Source organism: Panthera uncia (assembly GCF_023721935.1).
Source record: "Panthera uncia isolate 11264 chromosome B3 unlocalized genomic scaffold, Puncia_PCG_1.0 HiC_scaffold_1, whole genome shotgun sequence".
NCBI lineage: Eukaryota > Metazoa > Chordata > Mammalia > Carnivora > Felidae > Panthera > Panthera uncia.
The window spans coordinates 71,245,778-71,265,579 of NW_026057582.1; the positions used below are offsets into that span (position 1 = coordinate 71,245,778).

The 19,802-nt window shown below is 50.2% G+C and overlaps 4 protein-coding genes and 1 long non-coding RNA gene across 13 annotated transcripts; 3 read left to right on the forward strand and 2 right to left on the reverse strand.

Moving 5' to 3' along the window:
• Positions 1 to 218: 218 nt before the first annotated feature.
• MDP1 (magnesium dependent phosphatase 1) lies at positions 219 to 1,692 on the forward strand. Its single transcript, XM_049613046.1, has 6 exons — positions 219 to 345; positions 459 to 519; positions 589 to 699; positions 1,040 to 1,147; positions 1,238 to 1,323; positions 1,490 to 1,692. Exons 1-6 carry the CDS (start codon positions 309 to 311, stop codon positions 1,579 to 1,581), a joined length of 495 nt encoding a protein of 164 aa, XP_049469003.1. The 5' UTR covers positions 219 to 308; the 3' UTR covers positions 1,582 to 1,692.
• Positions 1,671 to 6,207, forward strand: CHMP4A (charged multivesicular body protein 4A). Of its 5 annotated transcripts, XM_049613040.1 has the most exons (7): positions 2,167 to 2,251; positions 2,424 to 2,565; positions 3,856 to 4,005; positions 4,094 to 4,271; positions 5,009 to 5,117; positions 5,288 to 5,423; positions 5,857 to 6,207. In XM_049613040.1, exons 2-7 carry the CDS (start codon positions 2,541 to 2,543, stop codon positions 5,913 to 5,915), a joined length of 657 nt encoding a protein of 218 aa, XP_049468997.1. In that variant the 5' UTR covers positions 2,167 to 2,251; positions 2,424 to 2,540; the 3' UTR covers positions 5,916 to 6,207. The 5 variants fall into 5 exon arrangements, with proteins under 5 accessions (XP_049468994.1, XP_049468999.1, XP_049468997.1 ...); XM_049613037.1 differs by lacking the exons at positions 2,167 to 2,251; positions 2,424 to 2,565 and adding an exon at positions 1,671 to 1,910; XM_049613038.1 differs by lacking the exon at positions 2,424 to 2,565.
• Positions 6,208 to 7,078: 871 nt separating this feature from the next.
• Positions 7,079 to 9,577, reverse strand: TSSK4 (testis specific serine kinase 4). Of its 4 annotated transcripts, none has more exons than XM_049613036.1 (4): positions 9,133 to 9,577; positions 8,568 to 8,782; positions 7,789 to 8,152; positions 7,079 to 7,436 (listed from the first exon to the last, which is right to left on the reverse strand). In XM_049613036.1, exons 1-4 carry the CDS (start codon positions 9,355 to 9,357, stop codon positions 7,257 to 7,259), a joined length of 984 nt encoding a protein of 327 aa, XP_049468993.1. In that variant the 5' UTR covers positions 9,358 to 9,577; the 3' UTR covers positions 7,079 to 7,256. The 4 variants fall into 4 exon arrangements, with proteins under 4 accessions (XP_049468993.1, XP_049468991.1, XP_049468992.1 ...); XM_049613034.1 differs by having other exon boundaries at positions 7,789 to 8,182; positions 9,133 to 9,576; XM_049613035.1 differs by having other exon boundaries at positions 7,079 to 7,363; positions 9,133 to 9,574.
• Positions 9,578 to 9,841: 264 nt separating this feature from the next.
• Positions 9,842 to 14,072, reverse strand: LOC125909661 (uncharacterized). The gene is made up of 2 exons (XR_007453754.1): positions 13,832 to 14,072; positions 9,842 to 10,121 (listed from the first exon to the last, which is right to left on the reverse strand). It is a non-coding gene; the product is annotated as an uncharacterized LOC125909661 (long non-coding RNA).
• A 1-nt stretch (position 14,073) lies between these two features.
• Positions 14,074 to 19,418, forward strand: TM9SF1 (transmembrane 9 superfamily member 1). Of its 2 annotated transcripts, none has more exons than XM_049613020.1 (6): positions 14,074 to 14,344; positions 14,640 to 15,001; positions 15,797 to 16,418; positions 16,705 to 16,890; positions 18,177 to 18,450; positions 19,025 to 19,418. In XM_049613020.1, the coding sequence occupies exons 1-6, from the start codon at positions 14,161 to 14,163 to the stop codon at positions 19,416 to 19,418; spliced, it is 2,022 nt and encodes a 673-aa protein (XP_049468977.1). In that variant the 5' UTR covers positions 14,074 to 14,160. The 2 variants fall into 2 exon arrangements, with proteins under 2 accessions (XP_049468977.1, XP_049468978.1); XM_049613021.1 differs by having other exon boundaries at positions 14,284 to 14,381.
• The last annotated feature ends 384 nt before the right edge of the window (positions 19,419 to 19,802 follow it).

Below are 19,802 nucleotides of genomic sequence, written 5' to 3' on the forward strand. Positions count from 1 at the left end.
GAGAGAGGTGTCGGATGAAAGGGCTCCCTTCCCTGGCGTTTCTAGCCGATTCCCGCCACGCTGGGTGGAGAAGAAAGGGAAGAAGGTGTCTCGGAGAGATGGACCACTGCGGTCCCGTGGGTGGTGGCGTGGGCACTTAGCTACAGTCCTTCCCCCGCTCCGCCGTCAGGAGGCGCTCTTGCGCGGCCTCCAGACCCACGGCCGCAGCTCCGCGCGGCGACGCTCTAGTCGCTGTTTCTCTAAGGCAGGAGGGGCGGTTTGCAGCCGCAGGGCCTCGCCTCGCGTCGCGCAGCCTGCCAGCGCCGGTCATGACGCGGCTCCCAAAGCTGGCGGTTTTCGATCTGGGTGAGGAACCGGCCCGGGGAGATTTGCGGCGTGCTCTCCTTTTCCAAAGCCCCGCTGCAGTTCTCGGGGCCCTGCGCGCTCCGAGCCTGAGCCCTCCCTCCGTCCTCCCGCAGATTACACGCTCTGGCCGTTCTGGGTGGATACGCACGTAGACCCCCCGTTCCACAAGAGCAGGTGAGGCGGCGCCGGGGAGGCCGGGGCCGGGCGGGGCCGGCCTCCGCTGAGCGCGCTCTCGCCCTCCAGCGACGGGGCCGTTCGGGATAGGCGGGGCCAGACCGTCCGACTGTATCCAGAAGTGCGTGACGTCCTGGAAAGGTTGCAGGGCCTTGAGGTACCCGTCGCGGCCGCTTCACGGTAAGGAGAGCGACTGAAAAAAATCTGTCGGTCTCATGCTGAGAGACGCATGCATGAGGAGGCGTCTCGTGTAACCCCTTGGCTACAAAAACTTTGGCGGTGCGGATTTGCACGTATTTGCATATTTTTCTAATTGTACCCTTTCCTGTGCCTTTTATTTATCAAACCTTGACTGGCTTAGCGCCGCCTGTGTCAGACGGGAAGCCTAGGGAATCGAATAAGGACCGAGGGTGCCTACTTATCCTGGAAAAACAGCAAGTTGATTTCCCCTTGGTTAAACATAACTTGGCTTGCAGCCCCTGGCCCTGCTGATCCCATCTATTATTACACCTTTTTGCAGAACAGGGGAGATTGAAGGGGCCAACCAGCTACTGGAGCTCTTTGACCTTGACAGATACTTTGTTCATCGGGAAATCTACCCAGGCAGCAAGGTCACCCACTTTGAGAGGTATGCAGAGATAAGGTAGAAGCTGGGAGGCCAGAGAGGCTGCAGGAGCTAAGAAGCCAGTGTGGTCACCCCCTGCCCTGCCTTGCACAGGTTGCAGCAGAAGACTGGAGTTGTCTTCTCCCAAATGATCTTCTTTGATGACGAGAAGCGGAATATCCTAGACATCAGCAAACTGGGTACAGAGTGGTGAGATTAGCCTTTTGGGGAATGAGGAGAAAGGGTTCCTAGGAGCGGTTAGATAGATAGGTCCAGGATGGGTAGCTTGCATGCAATTTTTGGGTGCACCCAAAAAAGGTGAGAGTAACAACAGGCTTGATGAAATGTGGCTTCTTTTCTTTCTAGGAGTTACCTGTATTCATGTCCAGAATGGAATGAATCTTCAAACCCTAAGTCAGGGACTGGAGACATTTGCAAAGGCCCAAGCTGGGCCCTGAGGTCCAGTCCTGTGGATGAGCCTCATTTGAAGCATAAAACTGAAAGGAAATCACGAAGGCATTTTCAGGTGTATTTGTAAATTATTAAAGTATGTTTGTGTGTGACAGAAATCTTCTGGCTGGTTTTTGTTTTTCTAGCTTTGTAGCCGGCATTGGCTTTTCGGAGGTGCCAAGACCAGAGCGAGTGGAATTAGACTTCATCCGGCTCTGCCAAAGAAACTTGTGGCACACCCGACTGTGGCCCCCTTGTGCTCACACCATCCGCGCCCCAATTCCTGAACTCTGTCAAGGGCCCGGAGAACTCTTCCACTGGCCCCAAGAAGTGGGATGTAAGACCCTGCACATTCCCTTTCAGGAAAACAAATACTGTGCTTTTTTGGGGGGTGGGGGTGGGGCGGCCTTTTTAAAGAATCAAAAACGGAGCGGCCGCTTTAAGAGGAGCGAATGGGTTGGGGGCTGGTGGCTCGGGTCACGTGGCAGAAGTGGCCTCGTTGGCTCTTGTTGATGATGTCGCCGCGGTGCCCCAAGGAGGGATTGGCCCAGGCCGGTCTCTGAGAGATGAGACCGCACCCTCCCGGGAGCCAGGCGGAAGTTGCAAGAAGCCGCGGAGAGGAGGCAGGAGAGGCAAGGGTGGTGGAGATGAGTGGTCTCGGCAGACTCTTCGGGAGGGGTGAGCCCGGGTGAGCCCGGTGGGCTGGTGGTGCTGGCCAAGGGGGTGTGGGGAAGGCCATGGCCCCCGGCTGTCGCGAAAACCCCGTCCAGGGCCCGGGCCTCCTCACGTGCCAGGAGGCCCCGCCTTGTCAGGCTGTCTGGCTCTGGCTGTCTTCCTTCCCCCGCCCCAGGGAGAAGAGCTCCGGGTCGGGCCGGAACGTGAATGGAGGGTCCCCACTGTTTAGGCTGGGGAGTTGAGTTTCCGACTGTCATCATCTAGTCCTTTCCAAAACACTGGTGCTTCCTTTATGCTGGCCAAGGGGGGAATCCGAGGTGATGAAAAAAGATTGTCTACTTAAAACTCCCATCTGGTGGGGGGAGACCAGCAAAAACTGGTAATAGTGTAGTGTGGGAACTCCATAATGGAGATGTTCCTAAAAACTAGGGGGAGCACAGAAGAGGCGTGAGGGGTTGTGATCCAGAGGGCTAAGGTATGCCAGGTGGAGAATTGAGGTACTCCAGGGGGGAGGTAACTGTGTGCAAAACAGGCAGGAACGAGTATGGTAGTCATACTTAGGGGAAAGAGGAGTTCTGGCTGGTGGGTGTGTGTGTGCGTGTGCGTGGGTGTGCGCGCGCGCGCACATGCCCACGCCAGCTGAAGAAGAGGAAAGTAGAAGTGTGGATGGAGAGGTGAACAAGGGCCAGGTCAAGAAGGGCCTTGTATTTCTCATTAAAGTTTTAGATTTTATCTTGCAGGCAATGGAGAGTGTGAAAGGATTTTAAGCAGGCAAGGGCCTGCCTTATTAATTTTAATTACTGTCAGAAGTGCAGAAGATGAAGGGGAAAATGGAGATCAGATTTTTTTTTTTTTTTCCTCTACCCCCTGTACTTCATTCAGTTTGAGGGTGTGGAGTTAGGACCTTGGGCATCTCCTAGGACAGCAAGTGGAACAGCGATTATAAAAAGTGACCAAACTCCAGTGGGGATGTGCTCATAGGAGGGCCATGCATATGTGTCAACAGGGGGTATATGGGAACTTTGTATCTTCCTCTCAGATTTGCTGTGAACCTAAAACTTCTCGTGGGCGGGGGCTGAGGGGGAAGCTTGGGAATGACTTGAAAGGCAATTTGTTGTTTTTTTTTTTAACGTTTATTTATTTTTGAGACAGAGAGAGACAGAGCATGAATGGGGGAGGGTCAGAGAGAGGGAGACACAGAATCTGAAACAGGCTCCAGGCTCTGAGCTGTCAGCACAGAGCCTGACGCGGGACTTGAACTCACGGACCGCGAGATCATGACCTGAGCTGAAGTCGGCCGCTTAACCGACTGAGCCACCCAGGCGCCCCGAAAGGCAATTTGAAATAGCAAAGAATACTGGATTTGGAAGTCATACTGCCACATTTCAATTCCTGCTCAAGTCTCTCTGGCTGTGATTTTAAACAAATGATTATTTAACACATATATGCCTGTTTTTCACATTTGTAAAGTGAAGATAGTATATTCATTATAGAGAGTCATTTTGGGATTAAGAGTAAGACAGGTGCCTAGCACACACTCTGCGCTCAGTGATTGGTGGCTAATATATTTCCTCCACACAATATGGGCCTGCTTGATTGCACTCCAGGGAAGAAGGAGAAGGGGCCAACCCCTGAAGAGGCAATACAGAAACTGAAGGAGACAGAGAAGATATTGATCAAGAAACAAGAGTTTCTGGAGCAGAAGATTCAACAGGAGCTACAAATGGCCAAGAAGCATGGGACCAAGAATAAGAGAGGTAATGGGGGAGAGGTGCCAACTGGGCGGGCCCAGGTGGGAAGCATAAGGGCTTCTGGCTCTGATGCTCAGGGTGTGGGCTGGGTCAGCTGCCCTACAGGCTTTGCGGAGGAAGAAAAGATTCGAACAGCAGTTGGCACAAACCGATGGGACATTATCTACCCTGGAGTTTCAGCGTGAGGCCATTGAGAATGCCACCACCAATGCAGAAGTGCTTCGGACCATGGAGCTTGCTGCCCAAGGCATGAAGAAGGCCTACCAGGACATGTGGGTACGGGGGGAGGGAAGCAGGGGGCCCAGGCACTGGGGAAAGTAGCTTGGTATTTTCTCTTGACTCTTAAAACCTCTCAGAATGTAAATTTATAGATGTCTGTGACAGCTAGACCTCTGTCAGTCTCCTTGCTTCTTGGAAGATCTCTTTGCTGGCTGAAGCATTCTAGGGAGGAAAGAGGATTTTCCTAATTAAAAACAATTTTTTTTAATGTTTATTTATTTTTGAGAGAAAGAAACAGTGTGAGTGGGAGAGGGGCAGAGAGAGAAGGAGACACAGAATTGGAAGCAGGCTCCAGGCTCCGAGCTGTCAGCACAGAGCCCGACGCAGGGCTCAAACTCAAAAGCAGTAAGATCATGACCTGAGCTGAAGTCAGACACTCAACTGACTGAGCCATCCAGGTGCTCCTTTTTTTTTTTTTTTAAATTTTTTTAAATGTTTATTTATTTTTGAGAGAAAGAAAGAGTGTGAGTTGGAGAAGGGCAGAGAGAGAAGGAGGGATTTTCCTAATTTTTAAAGATCCTTCAGGAAGAGGAGTACAGCCTATTCTCCCCAAAGTGGCTTCTTGCCAATTCTCAGCCCAGACTTGCTTCCACATAATTTCCCAGGGATCTCTTCTGATAGCCATGGATTTATCAGTCTGAGGCCACAGACAGGAGGGTGTTCATCCATGCAAGATGGGAAAGTCAGGAGCGTTGTTGCCTGATTTCATAGCTATATATCTTGTTCTCAGGGACATTGACAAGGTGGATGAACTGATGGCCGACATTACAGAACAACAGGAGGTGGCCCAGCAGATCTCAGATGCCATTTCTCGGCCTGTGGGCTTTGACGTGGATGAGGTGATTGGAGCAAGGGGTCAGGGAATATTGGAGAAAGCATGAGACTAGCCGGAAGGAATGCCCAAGAGAATTGTGGGGCAAATTTGGGAGGGGGGATTCAAAAATGGTATGTTTTCGGAAGTAGACATTTCCTTTCTTCATTTTTAAGAGTCTTCTTGTCCCATGTCCAGGATGAACTGTTGGAGGAGCTAGAGAAGCTGGAGCAGGAGGAATTGGCCCGGGAGTTGTTACATGTAGGCGACAAGGAGGAAGAACCCCCCATCAAACTGCCCAGTGTACCTTCCACACATCTACCTGAAGAGCCAGGTACTCAGGGTTATTCTCTTGTCTCAAGGACTTGAGAGGGTGGGATAGATATGGGGAAAGATTATATTCTTCTTACATCCTGCCTCAAAGGAGCCAGGCAGAGAGGGCTGCTGCTACAGTTGCACAGGTTGTTGACTGCATAAGGGTACCTGGCTGAGGGGGAATGAAGACTAAGTCCAGCCTCTGCCTCACTCAGCAATCTGTGTACCCTGGTGTGGGGCTGCAAGTGCTGGGAGAAAGAAGCACATCTTCCCAATTTGTACAGAGCTGCTCTGGGAATTTGCAGCAGCCCAGCAAGCAGAAGGACCACACCTTTACGTTCTTTGCTGAGGGAGAGATGTTTCAGCAGATTCTCAGTGTCACAGCAGGGGATTATTGACGTTGCCAAAGCCCTAATACTTCTTTCTTTCTCCGGGTATCCTTGTCCCCCAAGCTCCCAAAGCGGATGAAGATGAAGAAGCACTAAAGCAGTTGGCTGAGTGGGTGTCCTGATGTGTCTGGGCTTGTTTTCCTGGCGCTGACTTCATTGGTCTCTTTTCCTTAAGTGCCAAGTGCTAAGCTAAAGGAACGTAGCCTTTTGGGGGGGTCCTGCTGATGGTGATAGTGACCCTGCCTGAAAAAGGGTTGTTGCCCTCCCCTCCCTGGCTCAACTCTGAAAGAGAATATTGGTGCAAGAGGAGCCCCTTGGCTTCCTTCTCTTTGATAACAGTTACAGTGCCCTTGTTCCCAATAAAATCAGGCAGATGGAACCCTAGTGTTTCTACTGCCTCATCTACACCTGAAACTCTTCCCTGGTCTTTGGAGCTTTGTTTCAAGCGATGAATCATAGTGGGAGTAAGAAGGGGCATTGGAACATAGAGAAAGTGGGCACTGACAATATCTTGATCTACTATGTTCCAGGCATGTACTGTTTCATCTTTCACATTGGTTTGTCCTAGAGTTGCCTGGTGCTGAGGTTAAGGTTAACCTTATTATATATAACTGCCACCTATTATTTATCTTGGGACCATGTGGAGCTGTCTCTGAGTCTTCTCTCATTGCTTTCCCCCAGTCATGCCTCTGCCAAGACAGCCCCATGACTTACTACTCATTTTCACTTTGCAAAGCCCATTTTCAAGGGCAGGGAGGGAGAATACAGGGATAAAGGAGCAAGGAGCTTTCCATTATTCAGAACCCATAGCTAACAGGCTTGGTTTGAACTGTCATTTCTGTTTCTAAGAGCAATAGTGTGCATGATTCACTCAGATCGTTTCAGTCGTGGTTAAGGTGGCATTTGAAGGAAGGAGAAGAAACCAAGGCATTTCACACATCCTGATACCCATTTCTAAGAGAGCAAATAATGCCATCCCTTTGGTTATAAACAGGGAGAGCCATGGCCAAACAGCAACCAGGGCCTCTGCCCCGCTGCTTGAACATTTAGAATGCACAGAGATGTGTAATAATAAGCATTTACTTAGAATAATGAAACTTCCCGAAAGGGATGTTCATCTGAGCACCCTCTCCCCCTGAGCCACATGTGAGCTATATACTGAATTACAGTGTTGACTTTAATAGGTGTCAAGATGACCAGTTACAGACTGGTTAGAAATCCACCTCTTGGACTCAGTAGTGTTCCCTGCTAGTTCCCTTGAGGAAAGAGTGTCTTTGACTCCAGCTGATGAAACTAAATCAGGTATAGATTTATTTTTCGTAGAAAAGATCGTTAGCCCCAGACCCTCCTGCTTTGCTCCTCTCTCAACTCCCTCCCTTAACCACTTTTAGGTATTGATTTCCAAGGACTGGTGCCGATTAGTGGTGCTGGGGGGTTGGCACATGGCCTCAAGCAGCCTGATCTCATGGGTGGGTTGCTGAGGCTGGAACTTGAGCACCCAAGGATCCTTGATGATGTCCAGGATGGTGGCACGCTTGGTGGCTTGGCATAGCATCTGGAAGACCAGGTTCTAGGGCAGGGGAGAGAGAGGTCTTGGCTGAGCTTGCCTCCCATTGTGCCACACAGGCAATGAGCAGTTGGACCTGAGAGAGAAGCAGGATAGCCCATCACACCACTCTGGTAAAAGGGGGTGTGGCCCTGATTTGATCCTGATGAGCCTGGCATGTAACTCCCTGGAGCAGAAGGGAAGGAAGGGTTCCTTGGGGGGAAATCCTTGCCTTATCCTGCTGAAACCAGCTCATCACTCACATCTAAGGTGTGGAGCCCAGGAATGGCCCTTTAAGCTCCCTCCCCACCAACTACTCTGGGGCAGGGGCTACAGTGTGAGACAGTGATGGTGGGGAAGAGCCTCCCCCGGGGTGGGGAGGCCTACATTAGGTATTCCCTCCCTGTGGGTCATCCCTGAGGCCTCAGCCCTCCTGGCGGAGCCAGCACCTTGCACTCCTGGGAGATGGAGTAGTTAGGTGGAAAAGTGACCTCCTTTTGAGTCTCTTTCAGCAGCTTTAAGAGATTGGTGTCATCAAAGGGCAGCCGGGCCACCACTAGAGTGTAGAGGATGACACCCATGCTCCAGGTGTCAGACAGGAAAGGGTTGTAGGGCAAGCCCAGCAAGATCTCCGGGCAGGCATAAGCAAAGCTGCCACAGTAGGTCCGGCTGAGGTGGGTAAAGCAGTTCATATGGCGGTAAGAAGAGCTACCATGCACAGTCTGGTTAGAAGGCACCATCTTGGCGAAGCCAAAGTCCGATATCTTCACGTTCTCCCACTTGTCCAGCAACAGGTTCTCCAACTTTAAGTCCCTACCAGCAGCAGAAAGGCTGGGGGTCAGGCTGGGGAGAGGGCTTAGTATTAGACCAGGAGCTGAAGGGCCAGGGGTCAGAGGCTAGAGATGGAAAAGGCAAAGTGGGAGACAGGTGCCGTTATGAGGACACAAGGTTGAGAGGAAGGAACCATGGAGTTAATGAGCAGAGCCCAAAGGTGAGAGAGGATGGTACCTGGGTACCAGCGAGGGCTCATCATTGTAGTTCACAGAGTGCTGTGTTCACGGTGGGTACTACATAAATGTTCTTGACCAGACAATTAAAATAGAGGGGATGGATGGGCCTAGATAACTGAGGAAGGCCAAGGGAGGGAAAAAGAGGGCAGAAAATGGAAAATATGCATAAAACCCCCTTGAGAGCCCAAAGGCCCCAGCCTGGGTGGCAGCGCCCTCACCGGTGCACGATGCCCTTGCTGTGCAGGTAGGCGATGCCCAGGGTCATCTGGGAGAACCACTTGCCAGCATGGGGCTCAGAGCAAGCCCCATAGTGCTGGATCCATTCAAGGACGTCACCACCCTGAGCCAGCTCCAGAATGATGTATACTCGGGATGTGGTTTCGATGGCCTGATAGAAGTTGATGAGGTACTTGTGCCGCAGGACCTTCATTACCTGGCCCCGGAAGAGGGACCCATCAAACCTGGGAAGGGAGAACCCTGGCTGTGCTCCCAGCCCTCCTACTGTCCTGCTGCTAACTTACTTAGAACTCTGCAGCAGGATTAAACCCCAGAGGGCTGGTGGTTTGTGGGCAGACCCTATGCTTTGTACTTTTACTTTGTGAGGCGCTGGAGGTGAGTGGGTGGGTGGAAAGAGGTTGAATTTGTATCATCTTCCTGCTGCATAGTAAGACATTCACCCGATTTGGGGTTGGGGGTGGGGTTCTGGCTCTACCCCCTCCAGACCATGGCCAGAAGTCTTAATGAGCTTGGTACCAGTACCCTATTCTAGCCCCCCTTTCCAACCTGTATCTCACGGGGCAGGAACTTGTTAAGGTAGTCCTCAGAGGCCTTCTTCTTTGAGATGATCTTGACAGCCACCATGATCTTCTGCTTTGTGTAGTAAGCCTCATAAACCGTCCCATAGGAGCCATTGCCAATGACCTTGCCCACCTCGTAACCATACTCCTCCATGACAGAGCGGTAGGCTGAGGTGGGTGGTGCTACCTCCAGGGTGTCTCCCTTCCGCATGGTGTTGGGCTTTCTGAGAGCAGGGAGCTTTGCCACTTAAAAGCCTATTATCTGCTCAGAAAGCCATGAGGGCTAGGGTACCAAAGTAAAGTTAGTCTTTGAAAGCTTGCCTATATAGTCACACAAGTCTGGGATGCTGGGATCAACTCTCACTAGAAACGTGGAGGGGGAAGAAGGGAGAAGCAGTTCTTTTTGTCTCCACTAGCTGTTGTTACTTCTTTCTCCTCCTGGTTACGGAACTCCTCAAGGTCCCATGTTCCACATACATCACAATTCACCTTCTTTCCACCACTAGCCATAAGACTTGAGAATGAAGTACACTTTGGAACATATTCCTAGAGGCAACTTCTGCAATTTGGTGAGACTCCCCCCACCCTGCCTGCCCCCGCCATAGATCTAATCCCTTCAACCATTCATGTTTATTGAGCACCCACTATGTATCAGGCTGAGTACTGGGATAAAATAATAAGACCAATAGAGACCCTATGCTCCTAGAGTTTTATTATCCAGCATGAGAAACACACGTGTGAGAATATTACAGAGCATTATAAGGTGTTGTAGAAACATATTCTAAGGAATCTTAACCTTAAAATGTTTTTCTGGCTTAAAACAACCACCTTTTTTTTTTTTTTTTTTTTGCAAGTTGAGCTGGGCTCAGTTGGGTGGTTCTTCCAAGTGGTCTCATCTTTGCTGGGATCGTTTGTTTCTGCTGCATATGGTCTCACTATCCAGCAGACTAGCCAGAGTTCCTTCACACAGTAGCACTGAATTTCAAGAGGAAAAAAAAAAATCAGAAATTGTATGATCAATTGAAACCTAGGCTCCAAAACCACAAAGCGTCACTTCCATAGCTTTATACCAGTAAAGACGGTTACAAGATTACAAGGATCACTCGGATTGAAAGGTGGAATAGATTCCACCTGATTCCACCTCTGAACCTTGAAATGCATTCTTATCTTTCTTTCCATGACCTTAAATTCTGTAGTATTCCTCCTATCCCTCTGGCCACTCCTCACACTTCACTGGAGCCTTATCTTCTGTCTGTCCCTTAATCATACCCTGAAGGTTCTACCATAGGTCTTATGTCCTCATCCTTTAGGATCTCCCCCATTCCCCACACCTTACTGATTACATCCATTCTGACTGCTCCTAATCTTGTCTCTATCTCAGATGTCTCTGGAGTTCCAGATCCAGCATCCAACTGCTTGCTGGATTCACATGGACATGTTTGTATCTTCCACGTGCCATGTCCAAAACTGAAGTCTGTATGTTCTTGCCCTAGATTTCCTCTTTCTGTAAGTTCTATACTAGTTGTTTTCAGTTCACACACCCAAATGTCACCTGGACCCTTCCCTCTACCTCGGCCCCTACATCCAATCTGTCACCAAATTCTGTCTCTTCTACCTCCTAAGTATTTTTAACAATATGTTTCAGGCTCCCGGAGCAGCTGTCACTGCCTTAGCTGAAGCCTCTTTCAGTTCTCAACTGATCGCTCTGGCAAGCTTTCTGCTCCCCTCCAGTCTTCACCCTCAACTCCAAGGTGTAAATCTGATTTTATGCCCACTTGAAACAATTCAGTGTCTCCCCATTCTCCTCAGGATCAAGTCCAAATTTATATGTATATATATGTATTTATATATTTATATATCTGACCCTGCTTACTTCTCCAATTTTATCTTTTAACCTGAATGCAATGCTACAAACAGAATTACTTTTCCTTCATTGCTTTCTCTGTCTGGCAAACCCCTACTCTCCCTTCAGGACTTAGCTCATAAGCTGTTTTAAGGACACCTTTACCAACTGCTCAAGAGCAAACTGGATGTTCCTCCCTCCTGGGTGCTCCCAGAGCCCCAATACTTTCTCTGTCACAGTGCCTGTAACTGTGTTTTTTTTCTGCTTGCATCTCCCACTAGGCTGTCAGGGAGGTCAACTGGCAAGAAGAGGGAGATGAAGTCAGGTTTGAGAAGAATGGGTTGTGCAGAATAAGATAGCTGATCTGGAAAATGAACAGGATCACTGAGCAGCACTGGGGGTCCAACTGAGGTTAAAAACACAATTTATAAACACACGATTTTAACACAGTGTTAAGATTCATCTTGGGTATAGGTGCTTGAATACTGACAGTTCTTGAATATGAACCCAAGATTAAGGTTTCACTTGGCAGCTGGAATGAAACAATAATGGAAGAGAGGCATCAAGAACACAGTCAAGAATGTGGCTGAAATGATAGAATGCCAAATCTAAGCTGCATGGGTAAGGAAGACAAGCTAGAAAAATACAGGTTGCAGGGAATGACAGAGATTGTGGTCACTGAAGGGTTAACCTGGATTTAAGACTGGGGGGGGGGGATGAGGGGGCGGGGAGGGGGGGGGGTGGGGGTGGGGAGTGGCACTCAGGAAAGAACAAGGGAAGAATCACATTTCTATCTTCCAAAGCAAAACAACTCCCAACAACAGATTATGCCATAGACTACTGGTAAATTCCTATTTACTGACAGCCTGCTGATCCTGCTGGCAGGATGGTTCCAAAGTTTGTTGGAAGCCTAATCTACATCGTCGATCTACCAAGATGAGTTGTCCAGGGCACATCATGGTAAGGAGGGCCACACAGCCCCACCCTCTGGATAGTTGGCTGGCCCTGGGATGGGCAGCCTGGTGGCAGCTGTGTTATCATTGTGCAGGGGGCATGTCCAGGGGGTAAACCAGTTCATTTGAAAAACATTTATTAAGCTGCCGACTTTATACGAAAGCACTGCTAAGGATATCAAGATGTATAACTTAGTCTTCCTGTGAGTAGTTAGCAATTAACAAGGAAGAGAGACACATAAGAAGTAAAATAACAGTCCAGTGAGGTAAAGTGCTATAATCAAAGACTGGAAGATGTAAAAGCAGGCTTTATAGGGGAAGCATTTGCACTGTCAGAAGTCTCCAGGCAGGTAAGTAGGGAATGGTAGACTGGGAGGTCTAGGCAAAAGGAGCTACATAAGCTTGTAGACTTGAGAGAACACGACATTGAAGATTCCAGTTTGAACACAGGACAGGGTTCCAAAAGGGTAATGTACCTGGAGAAGTAAAGATCCAGGTCTGACAGGTCTCATATGCCAAGCTTTTAAGAATTTATCCTATGTACTCATGGTCAAATTTTAGTCAAAATCAAAGCCTGTTAAAAAATAATGACCAGTCACCCCCTCCTCTAAGATCCTGATTTGGTGGGACCCAGGTCTCTATGTTTTAAATAAGCTTTTGGTTCAATCTGATGAGCACCAAGATTTCAGAACCACTGTTGCTGGAAATAGGACACATATTTTTTAAAAAATCTTTATAACAGCAGTATGGAAAATGGATCCAAGTTGGGAGGTGACCAGGACACTAGCAAGGTGGCTATCATGGTAATTTAGGTGAGAGAGGGTGGGACCTGAACCAAGGCAGCTGCAAGGAGGGCAAGTATTGGAAAATATTCAGGAAATAAGCAGGGGGGCTTGGTGGCACTGATCTGAAGAGGATGTCCCCTGGGGACAGGGGAGTGAGAGAGTCCCAGGTTTCTGGCTTCTCTAAATTACTTTTCTAATTACAAAATCCACTGATTATCTAAAAAACTCAATCCCCTACTTCCTGGAACCTCACCTCCTCCTACAGGGAGGTGAGGCACTACTTCTTTACCCAGGGAAAGGGAAACTTAAATCTGCATCCTTACATGTTGCCCCCAAGTGGCCAAACGGAAGTTACTGCCCCTGGGTCTGAGCTTCAAAACTCTCCCAATGGCAGATACCCTTAAAATGGCCAAGACAGGCAAGGGTAAACTTTTCCAGAGTAATCTGCAATATAAAATTGAGAAGCCCAAACGCGTGCGCGCGCGCGTACACACACACACGTAAATAACAAGAACACCGAAAAAGTCGAACGTATGACAAGATTCTTTGCCTGCAGGTTAAATAACCCTGCCAGGCTGCCCAACTCACCCGGTAAAAGGGCTGACACCCTGTCTCTTTGCGTGTCTCCGCACCAGACCTGCCTCAGTCTTGCCTGTCTTCGAACATGGGACTGTCATTATTTGGCCGGGGAGGCCTCCAGCACAGCCTCGGGAAGACATTTTTACTTATTTATTTATTTTTTGGGGGGAGGCCACTCGTGACGGGTTGGAAGAGGAGCAGTGAAATGAGATGCAGATTCCAGGACACTTGCACGTACTGTGCCCTCGATGTCCCAGCACAGCGACGCCCAAAGTCTCACCTCCGCCCGGGTTGGGGGCCATCAACCGCCTCTCTGAGCTCGCCCTCTGCATTCGGTGGCGAGACCCACCGGTTCAGCCGGCAAATGCTCCTGGGCGTCCACTAGGTGTAGGCCCAGCCACCAACCGGGCTCCGTTTCCTGGACAGTTACTGGGCGCGTGCGGCGGGCACGGCTCTCCGGCCTCTGCCGGCAGGTGCCCCCAAGTCTTCCCTGGGACGGGCGAGCGGCCCGGCAGCGACTCTTACCCCAAAGTGGCGTCCGCGTCCCCGCAGCCAGGCCTCAGCCTCAGTCCCTGCCCGAAAGACCGTCGGCGGAACAGCGCACCGGCCGCAGCATCGGGGGCGTGGTCCCCACTAGGCTCCAGAAAAGGAGCTTTCCGCCCGACTGAGGTCCCCGCGGGTGAGGCGGAAGTGGTAAGACTGACGTGTCCCGGGCTGCTCTCCAGATCGCCGGGAGGGCCCACCTTCGGGGGACGGGCTAGCCGGGCCTTGCGGGCTCTCCAGAGCTGGGCCGGGCTCCCGACTGGAGAAAGCTAGTCGGCGAACACTTAACTGAACTCAGTGCGGTCTACCGTATGGTGTGGCAACAGCCGCTGCGATCAGGCACCGCGGCGGCCAACCCCGTGGAGGTCGGTCGTCAGGTCCTTCCCGGGCCGCCGCTAGCGCGCCGCTCAGGGGGGGAGACCCCGGCAGGAACCCAAGGGCAGCTACGGGGCCGCAGAGGCCGCGGGCGCCGCCTCGGCCAGCCCTTCCCGTGCGGTGAGGACCCCGCGGGGGCCGCGGGAAGGTGCCTGAGGTGCGAGGCCGCGTGGCGTTGCCATGGAAACGGGCTGGGGCGCGGGGAGGTCCCGGGCAGGCGGGCTGCGGGAGGGGGGCCCCAGACTCAGAGAACAGGAGAGCAAAGGAGGACAGTGTGACAGTGTTGTCTGGGGGTCGGGAGGCGGCCTCCCGAAGGAGGGTTGGAGAACCCAAGGGGAGGAATTGGAGCGGTTCGAACGACTTGACCTGGGGCGTCAGGAATTGGTTTCCATAACTGCAGGACTCCCCCAAACAGGTTCTGCTGCCTTAAGGATGACAGTCCTAGGGCACCCGCGGAGTTGGAGCTACCAGTGGTTGTCACTTCTGATGCTGCTGCTGGGCACAGGCCATGAGCCTGGGGTGGAAGGTGTGACACACTACAAGGCCGGTGACCCCGTCATTCTATATGTCAACAAAGTGGGACCCTACCACAACCCTCAGGAGACTTACCACTACTATCAGCTTCCGGTCTGCTGCCCTGAGAAGATACGACACAAAAGCCTTAGCCTGGGTGAAGTGTTGGATGGGGACCGAATGGCTGAGTCTTTGTACGAGATACGTTTTCGGGAGAATGTGGAGAAGAGAATCCTGTGCCACATGCAGCTCAGTTCTGCACAGGTCAGCCTCTCCACATTGGCTAGAAGTCAGCCCTCCCTCCCAGGGACTAAACAGTGTCTTACAATTTATGGTCTTATAGCACCTTTATGGAAATGATCTGACTTAACTCTAACTACAATCCCACCAGGTAGTCAGGACAGGTGGTATTATTTGCATTCAGTTGAGGAAGAAACATACTTGCTCAAAAGTGACTTTCCAAGACCACATGGATACTGAATTGCAGAGGTGATATTAGAGCCCAGGGCTCCGGACTCCAGGCTGCTCTGTTGGTAATAAGGCCCCACCTATCACTCCTATATAGTTGTTTCCTTCCATACTTACCTCTTGGCTTTCTTAACTGGCTCCTTTACACTCTAATCTTTCCTGTGATGCTTTTTTTTTCTTTAGCAAATCCTCTCTTAGGGCACTTTAGTCTACTCCAGACCTTCTGACACCTTGCCTTTCTCCTTTTTCTACACCTTAACCCTGTCAAGTCACATTGCTCGTTTTGGAGAATCCCAGCATACTAGGTTCTAACCTAGTGGTTCTCAGCAGGGGGCAATTTTGTCTCCCAAGGGATATTTGGCAATGTCCGGAGATAATTTTGGTTGTCACTGCCGGGAGGGGGGCTGGGGGGGGGGTGCTACTGACACCTAGTGGGAAGAAGCCAGGGATGGTACATATTACAGTGCACAGGACAGCTCCCCACAATAAAAATTATCCAGCCCAGAATGTCAGAAGTGTCCAGGCTGTGGAACCTTGCTCTAACGCTATGCCTGGGGAGGCCGTATCTGACTCCTGACTTGCTCTTTGTAGGTGGAGCAACTGCGCCAGGCCATTGAGGAACTGTATTACTTTGAATTTGTAGTGGATGATTTGCCAATCCGTGGCTTTGTGGGCTACATGGAGGAGAGTGGCTTCCTGCCTCACAGCCACAAGATAGGGCTTTGGACCCATCTGGACTTCCACCTAGAATTCCACGGAGACCGAATTATATTTGCCAATGTCTCTGTGCGGGACGTCAAGCCCCACAGCTTAGATGGGTTACGACCTGATGAGTTCTTAGGCCTCACCCACACCTACAGCGTGCGCTGGTCTGAGACTTCAGTGGAACGTCGGAGTGACAGGCGCCGTGGCGATGACAGTGGTTTCTTTCCCCGAACACTGGAAATCCATTGGTTGTCCATCATCAATTCCATGGTGCTTGTGTTTTTACTGGTGGGTTTTGTGGCTGTCATTCTCATGCGTGTGCTTCGAAACGACCTGGCTCGATACAACTTGGATGAGGAGACTACCTCTGCAGGTTCTGGTGATGACTTTGATCAAGGTGACAATGGCTGGAAAATTATCCATACAGATGTCTTCCGCTTCCCTCCATACCGTGGTCTGCTCTGTGCTGTGCTTGGTGTGGGTGCCCAGTTCCTGGCCCTTGGCACTGGTGAGGTGATAAAAATTAATCAGGGATTTCTCTCAAGGGGTAGAACTAAGTTGGTGGTTTGTTCTGGAAAGATCTGCAGATCTTCTCTTCTTTCCAAGGTGAGAGGCAAACCTAAGGGGTGGGTGGCTTTAACAAGCATGTGTATATTCAGTTGTGGGTTTGCTGAACAACAGAATTAGGGGATATTGTTTTCCTTGGGTCTGGGAGAAAGGGGGATGATTCCTCTGAAGTTGTCAGAAAAGGGACAGGGGAGACCTGACACAGGCTTTCCACTACTACCCTGCAGGCATTATTGTCATGGCGCTGCTGGGCATGTTCAATGTGCACCGTCATGGGGCCATTAACTCGGCAGCCATCTTGTTGTATGCCCTGACCTGCTGCATCTCTGGCTACGTGTCCAGCCACTTCTACCGGCAGATTGGAGGCGAGCGTTGGGTGTGGAACATCATTCTCACCACCAGCCTCTTCTCTGGTGAGGACTGCCCTTTCCCTGGTGGGCTGGCTTGGCGACTGAGGGTTTAGGAACTTACAACACATCATGGAACCTGGGATAGAGTTAGAGTAAGGCCTTAAGGGAATGAAAATGGGCAAAAGAAACAAGAAAACCATTCAAAAGACAAGACTGCATTTCTTTTGCATAGTTTAAAAATTAAGTCCTTAAAATATTCTAGGCAGCATGGTAAGCACTCTGCATGCCTTCATCGCATTTAATCCCCACAATACCCCTATGCGGGAGTTAATATTGTCCCCATTTTTACAGATGAGGAAATTGAAGGCTGGTTAATCAATTTGCCTGAAATTACACTCCTAAGAGGAAGCAAACCAGGTTTCAGATGCAGGCAGTCTGACTCTAGAGCCTGTATTCTTAACCATTATGTTAAGAGTGAAATAACACTCCTTCTCGAACATATTTCTTGATAGTCCCTTTTTAAAAGGTTTTTTGGGGGCACCTGGATGGCTCAGTCGGTTAGGTGTCCCCCTCTTGATCTTGGTTCAGGTCATGATCTCAGGGTTGTGAGTTCAAGCCCCACAGTGGGCTCTGCACTGGGCTTAGAGCCTACTTAAAAAAAAAAAAAAAAAATTTTTAACGTTTATTTTTGAGAGAGAACATGTGCACGCATCAGTGGGGGAGGGGTAGAGAGAGGAGGACAGAGGATCTGAAGTGGGCTTTGCACTGAGTAGAGAGCCTGATATGGGGCTTGAACCCACAAAGCATGAGATCATGACCTGAGCCAAAGTCGGACGCTTAACTGACTGAGTCACCCAGGTGTCCCCGCGAAAATAAGTTTTTTTTTTTTATTTGCAGGAGGCTACCCCACTCTAGCCTTACAAGCCAGCTTGTCCTTTCAAAGGCAGCAGTAGTAGTATGCATTTTGAACCTTTCATGTTCCCAATCTTGAGTGTCTGATTTGTACTCCGTCACATTTATGTTTGAAGAGGATTTTCTGAAAATAGGGCCTTAAGCCAAAGGAATGGGTTATGCTAGGAATCACCAATGCTACAGCAGAACAAGCCCTGGGAGGCAGGTGGATTGTGTTTCTCTTTGATCATTATGTAACAGCTGCCTTGACCCTTAATGATAATGGATGGGGGAAGGGATGTTGGTAAAATAAGGAACTGAGAACTATGGGATGCGAAAAGGTGAGGTCAGCTTGGGAGCAGGATGCTTCACCTCTCTCCCTGTTAGGTCTAGTCAGAGTGGGTGGCCCCAGGGATGTTCCTCCAGCTGACCCTCCTTCTGGGGGCCCATCCCTGCAGTGCCTTTCTTCCTGACGTGGAGTGTGGTGAACTCAGTGCACTGGGCTAATGGTTCGACACAGGCTCTGCCAGCCACCACCATCCTGCTGCTTCTGACGGTTTGGCTGCTGGTGGGCTTCCCCCTTACTGTCATTGGAGGCATCTTCGGGAAGAACAACGCTAGCCCCTTTGATGCACCTTGTCGCACCAAGAACATCGCCCGGGAAATCCCGCCCCAGCCCTGGTACAAATCTACGCTCATCCACATGACGGTTGGAGGCTTCCTGCCTTTCAGGTATCCTCCCTTTATGCTCTGGCCATCACTCTCAGGTTTCCGACTTTAACTGCCTTTCTCAGTACCCTGACCCAACAAGAGTGATGATCCCTGGTTCAGGTGCACAATTAAGAGATCATTAAATAGTTCCTCCTGTATCCAAGCAGGACTCGGCTTAAATCAACTCAAAGATGAGGGTGGCTCACTTATAAAGCTCTCCAAAGACATTGCTCCGTTCACTGCCTTCCTGGTTTCTGACTTTAGTGTCCACAGGCACCAGCTGGGGCTTAAAGCCCATGTGATTGCCTGTCCAATTTTTTGAGTACCTCTAGTGCCAGGCAGATAATATAGAGCAGAAAATAAAACAGACAGGATCCTCGCTCTTAACCTATCAGGGAAGCTGTTCTTGAAATGAGCACAGCTAGTCATGGGTAAAAGAGTCCCCACGGAGCCAGGAACTGTAGGGCAGGGAGTGGAGTGGACCCACTTTCCACAGTGACCCGGTAACATGGAGGGGGTGGCTGGATTTTGACCTGGCCACTGTGTTGGCAGTGCACAGCCCTTTAATGCTGTGTATCCTCTCTTCTCTTCACAGTGCCATCTCTGTGGAGCTGTACTACATCTTTGCCACAGTATGGGGTCGGGAACAGTACACTTTGTATGGCATCCTCTTCTTTGTCTTCGCCATCCTGCTGAGTGTGGGGGCTTGCATCTCCATTGCGCTCACCTACTTCCAGTTGTCTGGGGAGGATTACCGCTGGTGGTGGCGATCTGTGCTGAGTGTTGGCTCCACTGGGCTCTTCATCTTCCTCTACTCGGTTTTCTACTATGCTCGGCGCTCCAACATGTCAGGGGCAGTACAGACAGTAGAGTTTTTTGGCTACTCCTTACTCACTGGTTATGTCTTCTTCCTCATGCTAGGCACCATCTCCTTTTTTTCTTCCCTAAAGTTCATCCGTTATATCTATGTTAACCTCAAGATGGACTAAGTTTTGGGTGGCAAAACTATTGATCTTTTCTCCCATTCTTCACGTCCAGAGGCCCACTGATCTCTTACCAACGTCTCTTCTGATTGACTGAATTGTGTGATGGCATTATCTACTTCCCCTTTGCCCTTTGGGCCCCTCTTCCCCCCGGAGGGCCTGGAAATTACAAATCTCTATTATATAAGGAGTATATATTTGAACTTTTTAAGTTGCCTTTAGTTTTGGTCCTGATTTTTCTTTTTACAATTATCAAAATAAAATTTATTAAGAAAAAGGATCCTGTAGTTGGAGGGTTTGGTCTGGATATAGGAACTCTTGCCCTGCGGTTAAGGGTAGTGTCCCTTTAGAAAACCGGGTCGGCCCGGCACGCACGGAACTCGAGTTCTA

Excerpts from the sequence above, each read along its gene's own strand:
- MDP1 (XM_049613046.1), top strand. The coding sequence starts at position 309 with ATGACGCGGCTCCCAAAGCTGGCGGTTTTCGATCTGG. Across the intron at positions 346-458 it reads GCTGGCGGTTTTCGATCTGG|ATTACACGCTCTGGCCGTTC; the intron begins GTGAGGAACCGG and ends GTCCTCCCGCAG. Across the intron at positions 1,324-1,489 it reads CCTAGACATCAGCAAACTGG|GAGTTACCTGTATTCATGTC; the intron begins GTACAGAGTGGT and ends TTTTCTTTCTAG.
- CHMP4A (XM_049613037.1), top strand. The coding sequence starts at position 1,673 with ATGTTTGTGTGTGACAGAAATCTTCTGGCTGGTTTTTGTTTTTCTAGC. Across the intron at positions 4,272-5,008 it reads AAGAAGGCCTACCAGGACAT|GGACATTGACAAGGTGGATG; the intron begins GTGGGTACGGGG and ends TCTTGTTCTCAG. Across the intron at positions 5,118-5,287 it reads TGGGCTTTGACGTGGATGAG|GATGAACTGTTGGAGGAGCT; the intron begins GTGATTGGAGCA and ends TCCCATGTCCAG.
- TSSK4 (XM_049613033.1), bottom strand. The coding sequence starts at position 9,357 with ATGCGGAAGGGAGACACCCTGGAGGTAGCACCACCCACCTCAGCCTAC. Across the intron at positions 8,783-9,132 it reads TCCTGCCCCGTGAGATACAG|GTAATGAAGGTCCTGCGGCA; the intron begins GTTGGAAAGGGG and ends TTCCGGGGCCAG. Across the intron at positions 8,183-8,567 it reads AGCAAGGGCATCGTGCACCG|CCTGACCCCCAGCCTTTCTG; the intron begins GTGAGGGCGCTG and ends CCCTCTCCCCAG.
- TM9SF1 (XM_049613020.1), top strand. The coding sequence starts at position 14,161 with ATGGTGTGGCAACAGCCGCTGCGATCAGGCACCGCGGCGGCCAACCCC. Across the intron at positions 16,419-16,704 it reads GTTCCTGGCCCTTGGCACTG|GCATTATTGTCATGGCGCTG; the intron begins GTGAGGTGATAA and ends ACTACCCTGCAG. Across the intron at positions 18,451-19,024 it reads GGAGGCTTCCTGCCTTTCAG|TGCCATCTCTGTGGAGCTGT; the intron begins GTATCCTCCCTT and ends TTCTCTTCACAG.